Below are 12,419 nucleotides of genomic sequence, written 5' to 3'. Positions count from 1 at the left end.
AAAAAGAGCCATCCTAAAATTCCTATGGCAGGGGAGAAGGGCGAGGATACCATAAGAAGTTTTCATCTTACCCAAAGAGAAAGGAGGAGTATGTCTTCCTGATCTTAAGTTGTACTACCATGCAGTACAACTGAGGGTATTGATTCCCCATTTAAGAGGTAGGAGGGATTTAAAATGGGTGCATCTGGACAATCACAATCTAACCCCTGCCACGGTATCAGATTGGCTATGGGTTGCTATGCTATGCTATGTAGAGCTATGTAGACTTCAGGCCCACCCCATACTGGGTACAATATGGGAAATCTGGAGGGAGGCAGCCACCATGAAGGGTATCACCACGTGGCCTTCTCCTCTGAGCCACATATGGGCACCAGGTGTACGTGAAGAAATCCCGGACCATGCAAGATTTCAATCATGGTGCGATGCAGGTCTTTTGAGGGTGGGACAATTGTGGAGAGGCATCGGCTTCCTCACAATTACGGAACTTGAGGAGGCACTGGTGATTCACCCGCTACTGGTCTTCCCTTTCCTGCAACTTAAGGGCACTCTCAGTCTCATGAGGAAAGAATGGTGGGACCTCGCCCCTTTCGAGAAACTGCTAGATACAATTTCTGCGACCAGAGGCATGATTTCGAATATGTACACAGCGCTCTTGGATGCAGAAAGGGGATCAACTGACAACTTGAAACATAGGTGGGAGCGGGATTTCGGCAAAGAGTTGGATGTTCAAGGGTTACGGGTTGCTGGGGGATGAGAGGTATAATCACAATGTAAAATGTTCCAACATGTTCCAATTATTATCTGTAACCTACTTACCTTGTTTGTCAAAACTCAATAAAACCAGAATTTGAAAAAAATAAAAATAAAGGTTATTGCAGCACACTTGTTCTCACTTGGTAAACTCAACTTACCAAATTGACAGACTGTACCTTTATACCCTTCTGCACAACTGCACTTATAGCTGCGAATGGTGTTGGTGCAGGTTGCATTGTTGAGACATGGACTTGATGAGCACTGCTTCCCACCTACAAATGAGAACGACAGAGTCCCATTCAAAAAGACACTCAATTCGTGAAAGTCTCTTCTTTCCCAGCATGCATTGCAAACGCGTTGACCAAGTCTACTGAGATATCGAAAAAACAATAGGCATTTGTAATTGTAGGATCTGTTTCCTAAGCATTCATGATATTTTTTGTTTTCAACCTGCTCAGCCAGTAGATCTCAATAATTAACAACTTGCACAGCTACTAGTTGTCTGAGATTCCCATTGAAAGCCATGATCTTCTCAATCATCTAAATAGTGAAACGATTAGATCACTGCCAGCTCAATCTAATAGGTTTGGATTTTCTGGTAACATCCCCAGTTATGGCCATCATTCCCTGCCACTTCATTCTTGATCCAGCCTGACCTAATACCTCTAACTGTGGAGTTATTTAAGGCGCTATCCTCTCCCCCTGGCTCTTTAACACTTACCTACAACCACTGACACGCACATCATAACTTTCTCCTACACCATGCAGACCTATGTCAGTGACATGCAGATTGGGTTTAAGCTGGGAAGTCACTCTGCCCTGAATGCCAGCACATTCTCATCTTCCCATTCCCTCATCCAGGACGTGATGCTCAACAACTTTTGCCTTAATGCAGTAAAAACTAAAATCATTTGCTGGGATCCACTATCCCATCCAATCTGCCTTTTTCCTGGCTAATCTCTGTGGACAGTCTCTCTGCCGCCCAGTCCATGTGGCTAGTAATCTGAGGACTATCTTCGATGGATTACTTTTGTTCGCACCAAAAGTACAAGAGCTCTCTTAGAAATAGCACCTCCAGTTCTGGGTGCTTAAGCGCCCTCTCTCTTTTGTCAATTGGTTCCATAAGGTGGAAGTGTTGAGGGATTTGGTTCTTTGCAGTATAGATTATTGCAACATTCTCTGCCTTGGCCTTCCCTAGACTCTCCTACACCAGATCAAATTCATACAAAAAAGGCTGATAGAAGAATCTTTGATTTCAGACCTGGAAACTTCCCCCAGCCTTGGAATCATTACACGGGCCCTTGCTGGATGCCAGCATCTCATTCAAAACCCTCTGCATCATCCAACAGACCTGTTGAGGCACTGACTGTACATACCTCTAATACAACATGGCCGAATAATGCCTAACCATTCCCTTGAGATCCACTTCTTCGAGGTAGCTAGCCATTAGGAGGGTGACGCAGAAGAAGAGATTAGGAGCCAGGACTCCAGGTGTCAGTCTAATCCCTGGAATGACCTGCCTGCATCACTCATAGCTCAGGAAACCCCCTACATTTTAGAAAAAGACTTATGAATCTCCATTTTAAAATGGTTTTGGAACTTTAAGGCTCTGCCGCCTGCCTGTCTCGGGTCTCCTCCCCTGATACGCTACCTTGATCTGCTCTTCTCTCTGGAAATAGTTATGTGTTGGGCCACTGGGACTTGCTTTTGCTGTCTTATATTATATGTTGCTTCTGGCTTTGTCCTCACACTTTCCCCCTCTCCCTCTCCCTAACGGCACCCTTATTTCCGGACCGCCATACTTATATTGAGGCCCATGTCTTCCTTGGGGAGCTGGTGAAAAGGTTCTTTGATTGTTTCTGTTTTTGATGTATGAGGTTCATGGTGGTTCGGCTTTGCAGGGAATATAACATGTTATAAAAGACCAGAATAAGGTCGGCCTAAAATATGTCTGTATTTATATATATATTTGGCCAATGGGGAAGGGGTTAAAGGTAACAACATATCCTTCAAAATAAGTAAAGGAGGGGGCAGAAGCGGGAAAGCAGGAAGATGGAGAGACATAGAGGGAAAATGTAAAATAAAATGTAATTACCAAAAAAGGCTGCATTTGGTCGGCATTAATGAGGCATTTTTGCAATGCTATTATCGCACAGTACCCGTTCCAGGCACTCACATAAACATTAATGCAATGTTCCTAGAGTGGGGAATCCACATTTACATTGCAGTTACTGGCATCCCAAAAAAAAAAGCCCCTGAATCAGGACACCATAAAACACTGAGGGACCAAGCATTGAACTATTTCTGGAACATTCCATCACCTCATACTTTCCTTCGGGTCTTTGTGATGATGCAATTTGTCAAGTACTGCCCCCTGCAAAGTCAATGAAATATTCTTAGAACAAGTGAAATACTTTGATTATCTAGGGGTTGGATTTCAGGAGAATGGGGGCAGGCCTGCACAGATTGCAATGGCAAGCATTACTCTGCAGAAATATAGCTGGGCCACTACGTCTTTTTGCAACAAACATGGTGGTGGTGCTATTTCCCCAGCACTTCATTTGTATAAAAAGCAGGCCTGCCCTGCCCCCACCTATGTGGCAGAGCTATGGGAATGTGAGAAGGCTGGGGTATTAGATATATTGGAATATAAGTTTTTGAAACAGCTGTTAATACTCCCTCAGACCTCCCTGTCCGCACTTGTTCATTTGGAGCTTGGCCTAGTACTGGTGGGTGAGCTAGTCTCCATAAGGTCTGTTTTGTACTGGATCAGACTATGGCGTACAGAGGGCCTGGACAAATATCGGGAGGCATTGAAACACCTTCGGACCCTTGGGGGTTGCAAGAACTGAAGATGCGTCTCACATGTAAAGAATATTCTGCTTGCCGTGGGGGAGATAGCCGAGTTTGGGAGAACCCCCAGGAGCTAGATGGCCAGGCCCTCATTCAGGGACAAAAAATGGCTACCGATAGGTCAACAGTTGAGAAGGCATGCAAATTAAAATTGGGATCAGCATATCGAAGTTATAAAAGTGGACTTGGAAACTATATAGATTTTAATGTGCTACCATTTTAGAGGTCACTGTGTGTTCCTCTTAGGCTGGGAAATCTTCCCCTAGCATCCTTCACGAGAAAATGGAGTGGCACCAGTAAAGGAATGCCCTCTCCCTGGGGCTGAAAGCGAAGCAGTGATCCATTTGTTTCTGATATGTATTAAGACTCTTAAGTTGAGACGTTTTTATCTGAAGGATGGCTGGGATCCACACTGGTGGCGAAGCTGTGAACCTCCTTACATACCCCCTGGCGTTGCACGTTGTTTTTGCCTGTTATTTACATAGAGCTTGGATGCAAAGAGCAATGGCCATAAACCAGATAGTCCCGTAAGGTGTGGAATAAGAAGGCTCACAACGATAAGATGCATCTGCTTATAAACGGGTAATGTGTTAAGAATCTGGTATTTTTTTCTTATTTATTTTTTGGCGACGCTGCGAGCATTCTCTCCTCGCAAATCCTTTTGTTTTATTGTATATCTGTGCTATTTATGACTTTTCCTGCGATCAATGAACTAATCTATAACATCTTTTTTAAGTGGTTCCATTAGGTTTTATCAACTTTGTTATTATTTTTTACTTTTGTAACCCCATTGGAAATTTATTTATTTATGTGTGTTTTATGTACTTGAAGGTTTTACAACAAATAAAAGTTGTTTGGCTGACTGATACAGTTTGTAAAAACACCTTTTTCGTTTACCTGAGTACTTGGAATGCATCACCTTGATACTCGAAGTGTATTTAATATGCATATCTGACTCGGGCATGATCACCATGATTGTAAGTTCAGCACTAGATTCAGTCCATATAATTCACTTGATACTTCTTTGATTTTATACTAAGGCAACGCAACAAAACCCTCTTCAATATCAATAAATCGTTGCTAAACTAATTAAGCTGTTTTCATTACATTGTAATTCAAGTACTCTACATAAGAAATCTAATGTGAAACAAACTGCTGTTGCTGCACAAGTAAATGGCTCTTCTCTCGCCTGCTCTTAACGAAGGCCTTGCCTGAATGCAGTTTCAAACTGTTCATACTGGCACACTGTGGCGTGAACAGCCTGCCGTGGTCTGAGGGCCCACTGACCACGGGCCCTGTGGTGCAGGTGTTCTGTTTGAACCACCTCAGTTGGATTTCACAAGGAGTAACACTAGACTAATCATATGAATTATTTTCTGATAGAAGGTTACCATTCAAAGGTGGACAGCTTGGTACACTCCTATTGCACTCTCTCAAAATACCCCTTTGAGTGAGGGAGAGGGGTCAAATAGCACCCATGAGTGTTGCTTTCTGCTTTGCATTAAATCGCAGACCATTTCGGGAATATACCAATGATCTCAATATTTGATAAACAAGTCTGTGATAAAAGGGCCATATGTATGAATCAGTAGATACATAACAGGCACAAGGCTTGGTGCTCATATCACTGTTAACAACACTCTCCCTAAAATTAAAATATTTGTAACCATAAACCATACATACTCATTCGGACATGTTAAGTTTTTGGATGTGTGGATAAAATGGCTACAACATCAGCCACTCAAATGGGGTATAAGTTCTCATTTGCTTCTTGTTTCTTGAGAATTTTAGGTGAGATGGGGCTGGGTCTCAATCTGATCATAATGTATGGAAGAACCGAGTGTAAGTGCACACCTACAATTTGGAATCACATTAGACCAATAATTCTCACTAGTTGAAAGTCATTTTGGGTGCAGAGGGGGTGACACAACTTTTACAAGAGGTCAGAACTATAATATGAACAGAAAAGAGTATCCAGAGATGTCAGATAATCCCGTCCCCTGCACACCTTTGAGCTGTAAATTCAGCCAATATAATTACAAGGTAATTCAAACTATTTCGCTTTTAACCAATTACATTCATTGATTTCGCAAGAAGAGAAATGGCAATGATTCAGTCCACAATTGTCAAGAAGATTAAAAATACTTAATAATAATTTTCGTCTGCACAGCTCATTTCGGGATTCTGGTTCCCTTCATCAGGTGCAATTCAATCTGTCACTATAGTATATTACTGTTATCAAAGGTTCTGACAAGCATATGAAATAATCGCTTTCTTACATCACAAAAATTCAAAGTGAATCTAAATAATAGGGTGTCATTATTTCGCTGAACAAATATATTTCTCTCTGATAAACATGATGCATATTACATGGCCTGCAGTAGCGGCCATGTGAATATGGTTAAGTTGCTAAACCCATAGGAAGAGCACCTTTTGGGTGGCTTATAACTTTGCCCCCCCTGGGCGAATCCTCATAAAAAAAGGTATATGGCCCGCTCTGAATTTTTTTGCAGAGTTTGGTGAGGTTTGGTCAAGGGGGGGCAAAGTTATAAGGGGGGCTCAAAATGTATTTTTTTCCCACAGACAAAATAGGAAAAAAACTTTGCTCATGCCTATAGCCCAAACTGCTGGATGGATTTTCACCAAATTTGCGGTGTAATCAGTCCAATAGTTTTTTTTAAACGACCAAAACGTAAGGCAAAAAATGTAGTGATATCTATGTCTGGTCCGCGGACTCACTTCCCTGTTTTGTCCATGGACTGGCCTCTGATTGGCTGCACTGTCCGCGGACTGGCCTCTGATTGGCCAGAAAAATGTGCAAACTTTTGCATGGTCTGCGGACATTTGGACGTAGCCGCTAATTGGGTGGTGAGAAAACATGAAATGCGTCAGTTTTACTGAAACGCCTGCCATCTTGGATTCGCATACTTTTTTGGGGCCGACGGACAGCGCGGCAAAAACAAAACAAAAAAAACAGCATTGCACTTGTCAAACTCAACAAACAATCTCAGGGAATGTTTATGGGTGGATGAGGATTGGATTGGATATGGCCATAAGAAGCCAAAAAACGGGTTGTATCACCTCCCGAAAGTCAGCGAACACTCTGGATGTCCTCGGGCAGTCCTGTGGTGATCGTGGACACTTCAGATGTCCTAGGAGATCTGTACCTATTTCTGCATTACAGGGTTGGGGAAAATCAGTTTTTGGATGGCTTATACCTTTTGCGCCATTCAATGAAACTGCATATCCTTTTGCAATTTTATTCTAGAACTAATCCTGAATGGTTTTGTAAAATTTTTTGGGATTCTGTCAAGAGGGGCAAAATTAGAGGGGGGGTCCCAAAATATTGTAAAGGCATATAAATGTGGTGTCATTTGACGAATCTGCACAACATTTGGGGAAACGATTTTGGATCTAGATATAAATGGTTTTCTAAAGTTTGATGGGATTTTCTCAGGAGGGGCGAAATTAGAGGGGGGTCTCAACATTTTTAGATGGCTTATAACTTTGTTGCTATTTGACGAATGTGGACAAACATTTTGAGAAAGATTATAGACCCAACCTTCAATGTTTGTGTAAAGACTGAATGGATTTTGTCAAGTGGGGGCTAAATTATATGACTATTGTATGTGCATACATTTTGACACTTTAAAAAAAATAAAACATGGGTCGGATTTCAAGCAAACACGTGATGAGCTTGGCAAGGATATTAAAGCATGGTTTTGCAAATGTGCCCGTGTTTTATTTTTTGACAAGTGTAATAATGTAGGTACAAAAAATTGTCATATACCTTTGGTGACTGAGGTATAGCCTGTGGCCTTGGGCAGTAGCCAGATTGTCTGGGTCGTGGCATAAGGTTATGACACGGACAATGTGGCTACTGACCATGACCGCTAGGGATGAAAAATGGTGTTAAAGTGGCTATGTCTACCTGGGACCGGCTATGTGGTAAAGTTATTCGAAGGTAGGACAGGTTTGAAAGGGAAAAAAAGTGCTTCTGGTAATATGTTCATAGGGTTTTGCAGGCTGCCATGGCAAGGGAAGAGGGGCTGTGTACAGAGCCCAGCCTTCTCTTTCCATGTTGGCTGTCTTGGAAAAGGATTTTCCTTACTACAGCGGGTTCCGCTTTGGGAACCAGGGGTGGTAATGGCCTTTATCCCCCATTTCAGGGGCTGCAATGGACGATAATGGTCCGTAGCCCTCCTTATTTATTTATTTATAATGCACCAATGCCCGCAGACTTCAGGCTGTGTAGTTACAGTATTTATTGAGGAAGATGAGGTGAAGGAAGACAGCTTACTACTTGCTGAGAAAGGTACAACCTTTCTGAGAGCATTGCAGTCATTGGATTTGGTGTGGCGGCGCATGGAGGTGTCCCGTAGGACTACTGTCCAGGTAGTCTGCGACTGAGTACTCAGTGCATTTCACTTTGGTAGATTTAGCCTTTTCGTACACTCCCAACAGTAGCAAAGAACTGGCACACCCATGAAACGATCTTGGTGCTAGAAGTAGGCCCTTCCTCTACCTCATCTTCTTGGTCCTCTTCATTGTCTTTGAAAGTACTGCGCTTTTTTTGTTGTGAAGGTCCTCCAGCTGGTGGTGGTTGTGGCTCTTGGGGAGGAGGGATGGCAATAACGGATGCCATTTTTAAGATAAATAGCAGTTTTCATAAAATTCTATCAATTTGCGATTTCATCTTTAATGTCCTGGGTGTTAGTCTTAGCAGTGCACGGTGGTGGCGCAAGTTATGGTTGCTTAGCGTACCATAACTGCTGAATTTCAGGTTTTTTTTGGTTTTACTTGGAACCATAATGTTTTTATTAGTGCAACTTAACCATAACTTCCCTTAACTAAGTTTTCTCATTGAATATATATATATATATATGTGTTTATTTTTTCAGCGTTAGTAGACATTATCCAAATGCAACAAAGTCCAAACTTCAGAGGCACCAGTGACATTTATCCAAAATACACTGATGCAGGCCTCATTACAAGAATGGCATTAAGTGGGAAAGTTGGCTGCAAATCCGTTACTGCCAACTTTACCACTACGCCAAATTATGAGGTTGGACCTGGAGTGGAGGATTCACCTGCAGAAAAATGCTGGAGGTAAATACTCCCACTCACTGCTGAAAAATCGTCAGGCTCGGCAGAATTAGTGCAGCAAAAAATAGTTGTTTATGTAAGTTGGAGTGTACAACTAGTTCGAGAGAAAATATGAAAGGATGAAAGGAAATGAAATGGAAGCCTCCCAATTACCTAATGTGATCCTCTAGGATTGTGTCAGTGTGCAGGATGGTACCGGCAACTTTAAGGAAATAACACACAGAAAGCGCCCGTTCAGTACGAAATAATGCACTAATTCTGAGAAAAGAATTCAGCTAGACAGCAAGAAGTATTCTTACCTACATGTAACAAGAGTGCTGCATCCTGTTGGATGTAGGTAAGAATACCGGGAGGATATCTTGGGAGGATAGCTCAGCGGCAACATGCTTGCCTTGGAAGCAAGATGACACAGAGCAATACAGGCTCGATCCCCGGGTCCGCGCTTAGAAACCTCTGGGTATTAAGCGTGTTATAAATAACCTATCATATCATCGAAATGACTTTGCTGGGTCAAACGGGACACATTGCCTCGCCACAAGTTTCTAATAGGTTGCCATGACACCTTAAGGTTTCATAGAATAAGGACAAGCGCCCTTGTTATGAAGTAACCATGGTAACATAAGTAGAGATAAACGACAGACTAGTCCACGTTCGTGTGCACGAAACACAGGAAAAATATGAAACAATAAGAAAAGGACTGTCTGCATGTTGGCATTCTGTAATGTATAAATAAAAGACATGATATGATATGGCATTCATAATGCGCCTATACACAAGTGTTTCACCCGTCAAAAGACGGAATCTGAAGATGAACTGATGATTCTATCAGAATAAAGGAGAAATGGGTTTTTCCATTTATGACATGGCTGACACTGGCGATTTTCTAGTGGCCAACCCGAGGGACTGGGAATTGTAGTCCACAGAATGATACTAAGGCTCTGAGTCACAGAGCGTTTTCCAATGGGGTTTTGCGATTATAAAACACTTCTGTGAATTAGGCCCTAAATCGCTTATCTTGAATATAAATGTAAGGAGGCCAGCGCTCCAAATGGATAAGGGCACATCATAGTATGGCAAAAATAGTTCTGCAAAATGTAAAAAGGGTTGAGAGAATTTATGACAGTGTGCTATATGTCTGGTACAGGCATCGAGGGTAAACAAATCACTTCACTGGCGTAACGGGGGCCCCCACATGGCCCGCAGTGCGGGGGCCCCACCAGCACATGTCCCAGGAGGGGGCCCCACTTGGACAAAAAAAATAAAAAATATTTTTTTTTTCTTTTTGATTTCACTTTGCATTCATGAAGGAATTATTTCTGTAACAGAAATAATGTCTTTAAGAAGGCAGAGTGACTACAAAAAGAAACTTTCTTTTTGAAGTCCAAGGGATCCCCCAACCCCATGCAACGGAAGACCCTAGGCTGGAGGCCTCCATGTCATGGGGTGGGGAAGCCCTATGACTACAAAAAGAAACAGTGGGCCTCATCATGAGTTTGCCGGTCTGGGAACAACAGTACCGGTAAGCTTGCCGGTACCGTTGTTTCCCGACCGGCAAACTACGAGTTCTGCGAGCGGGTGCCTTTCAGCCCGCCAGGTCTGACCTGGCGGGCGGAACGGCTCCGGCGGGCAGAACTCGACGGATGTACCGGCACGTGCATCCGGCCTCCCCATTCCCATTGAGTCCAATCGGACTCAAAAGGGAATGGGGAGTAATATTTTCTGGCGCCCGGGAATGGGCAATTACCAGGTCTGCCGGGGCTGTAATGCACCGGTAATTGCCCATTCCAAGAAAAATTCATGACTCCGGCTACTGCCAAGGTCATAATGACCCCCAATATCTTTTTAAAGTCACTGCATTCATAAAGAAATTATTTCCGTTATGGTTCAGTCCTTAAAGGAAATAATTTCTTTATGAAGTCAACATGACTTCGAAAAGAAACAATTTCTTTTTGAAGTAATAGGGCTCCCCTTAACCCCATGACGGGTGCGTGTGTGAGTGTATAATAAAGGGGGTGCACACTTAAATGTTTAGGTGACTGCCTGTGTGAGTGTATGGTGAAAGGGTGCACACTTAAATGTATGGGTGGGTGCCTGTATGGTGAAACGGTGAACACTTAAATGTACGGGTGGCTGCCTGGGTGTTCCTGCATGGTGAAAGGGTGCACATTCAAATGTATAGGTGGCTGCCTGTGTCAGTGTATGGTGAAAGGGTGCACACCTAAATCTTTGGGCGGGTGCCTAGGTGTGTGTGCCTGTATGGTGAAAGGGTGCACACTTAAATGTACAGGTGGCTGCCAGGGTGTGCCTGTATGGTGAACGAGTGCACACTGAAATGTATGGATGGCTGGGTGTGCATGTGTGTATATGGTGAATGCTGTGTGTGCTTGTGTTCAGGGGTGCAACAAAAGCTACATTTCGGGGGGATTAACCCTTCAAATATTGGGAGAGGCGCTAACTTCACGGGCAGTGGGGGAGGGGCAAACTTATTTGTGTGGGGGCATCCAATTTCTTTGCGCATTTTTATGAGACTATTCTAGTGCCTCTTCAATGTTACAAGCAGTTAACTCTCTCCTTTAAGGTTTAAAGCTCCCACTTATGGACTGCTGCGAGAATTGAGTGGTCTCCTGTTCCCTCTTTACCCTTCCAATCCTTCCTCTGGCATGCAAGTACTCACACATCACGATTACAACTGGCTAAAAAATGTGGCATTTGAATGCAGGTACTAACAGTGAAATGCTTTATGTTAGTAATTGCTGGGCTCTTTTTAACAGCAAAACCCAGGTGCTGTTTAACATCTTTGTCCTGTTCTGTCTGGCAACTGCTCTGAAGGTCAGCCAGGTCGAGTCAACATAGCCCAACATTTCGGGGGGAGGAGTGCTGAATCCCAGTCAACTCAATGTTGCACCACTACTTGTTTTTAATGCCTTGATTACTTATTGGTAATCTTCATTACTCCTAGCCCTATTCTTCCTCGTCCCACTACTTGTGTATGAGGCACACTGCCCCATACACAAGTAGTGGGATGAGGTAGAGGTACATGGAGGTAATGCCTGACTTAGCTACCTGTAATCTTCATTACTCATAGTCCCACTCTTCCTCATCCCAGTACTTACCTATGAGTGAAGGAGCCTCATATGTGAGCTCTGGGACAAGGAAGAGGGATGTGGAGGTAATTCTGGGCCAAGGAGCTGATTTTGGAGATTGGGGTAGGGGTGGGAAGGAGAGGGGATGTTTGTGGAGGGGCAGGATTGTGTGAAATATTCATAATGGTTGTCCATGTCCAGTCTATACAGGCATGATATGTGGTATTAGTGGCTAGAGAGGCATTCCGGTACAGCCAGTCTAGTAATTCCTCAGTTTGGTATGACTTTTTTTTTTATAACTGGACATTTCTGATAAAGCAGTCCTGCTAAGTGTAATTACCTGGCTAGACTGGCATTTTGGTGCTGCCAGACTAGTCGTTTCTTACTGGGGCATTGTATATTTTTCTTGGAATCTGTGATAAAAGGATATGATATAAGTCATTTATAACGCGCCTGTACACAAGTGTTTCTAGGCGCGACAAGACATGGGAGGGAAGATAGAGGGAGGACAAGACAAACAATCTTACTAGGCCTTGTGTCATTCAGATTGTGCAGGTGTGAGAACGAGAAGTGCAAGGGGAAAGGGAGGGGGGAAGTGCAAGGGAGAGGGGAGAGAAAAACAGG

General features: G+C 43.2%; 1 protein-coding gene across 1 annotated transcript in view; it reads right to left on the bottom strand.

The window, feature by feature from the left end:
* Positions 1-12,419, bottom strand: part of PROZ (protein Z, vitamin K dependent plasma glycoprotein) — a 248,373-nt gene that overhangs the window by 124,645 nt on the left and 111,309 nt on the right. Inside the window, exon 4 of the mRNA XM_069637169.1 lies at positions 912-1,025. Coding sequence (XP_069493270.1) covers positions 912-1,025 — 114 coding nt within the window. The remainder of the gene's footprint in view (positions 1-911; positions 1,026-12,419) is intronic.

The sequence above is a fragment of the Ambystoma mexicanum genome, chromosome 7p (assembly GCF_040938575.1).
Source record: "Ambystoma mexicanum isolate Mex_15411 chromosome 7p, UKY_AmexF1_1, whole genome shotgun sequence".
NCBI classification, from domain to species: Eukaryota; Metazoa; Chordata; class Amphibia; order Caudata; family Ambystomatidae; genus Ambystoma; species Ambystoma mexicanum.
Note: the sequence above shows the minus strand (reverse complement) of the source record. Positions and strands in the feature narration are given on the sequence as shown.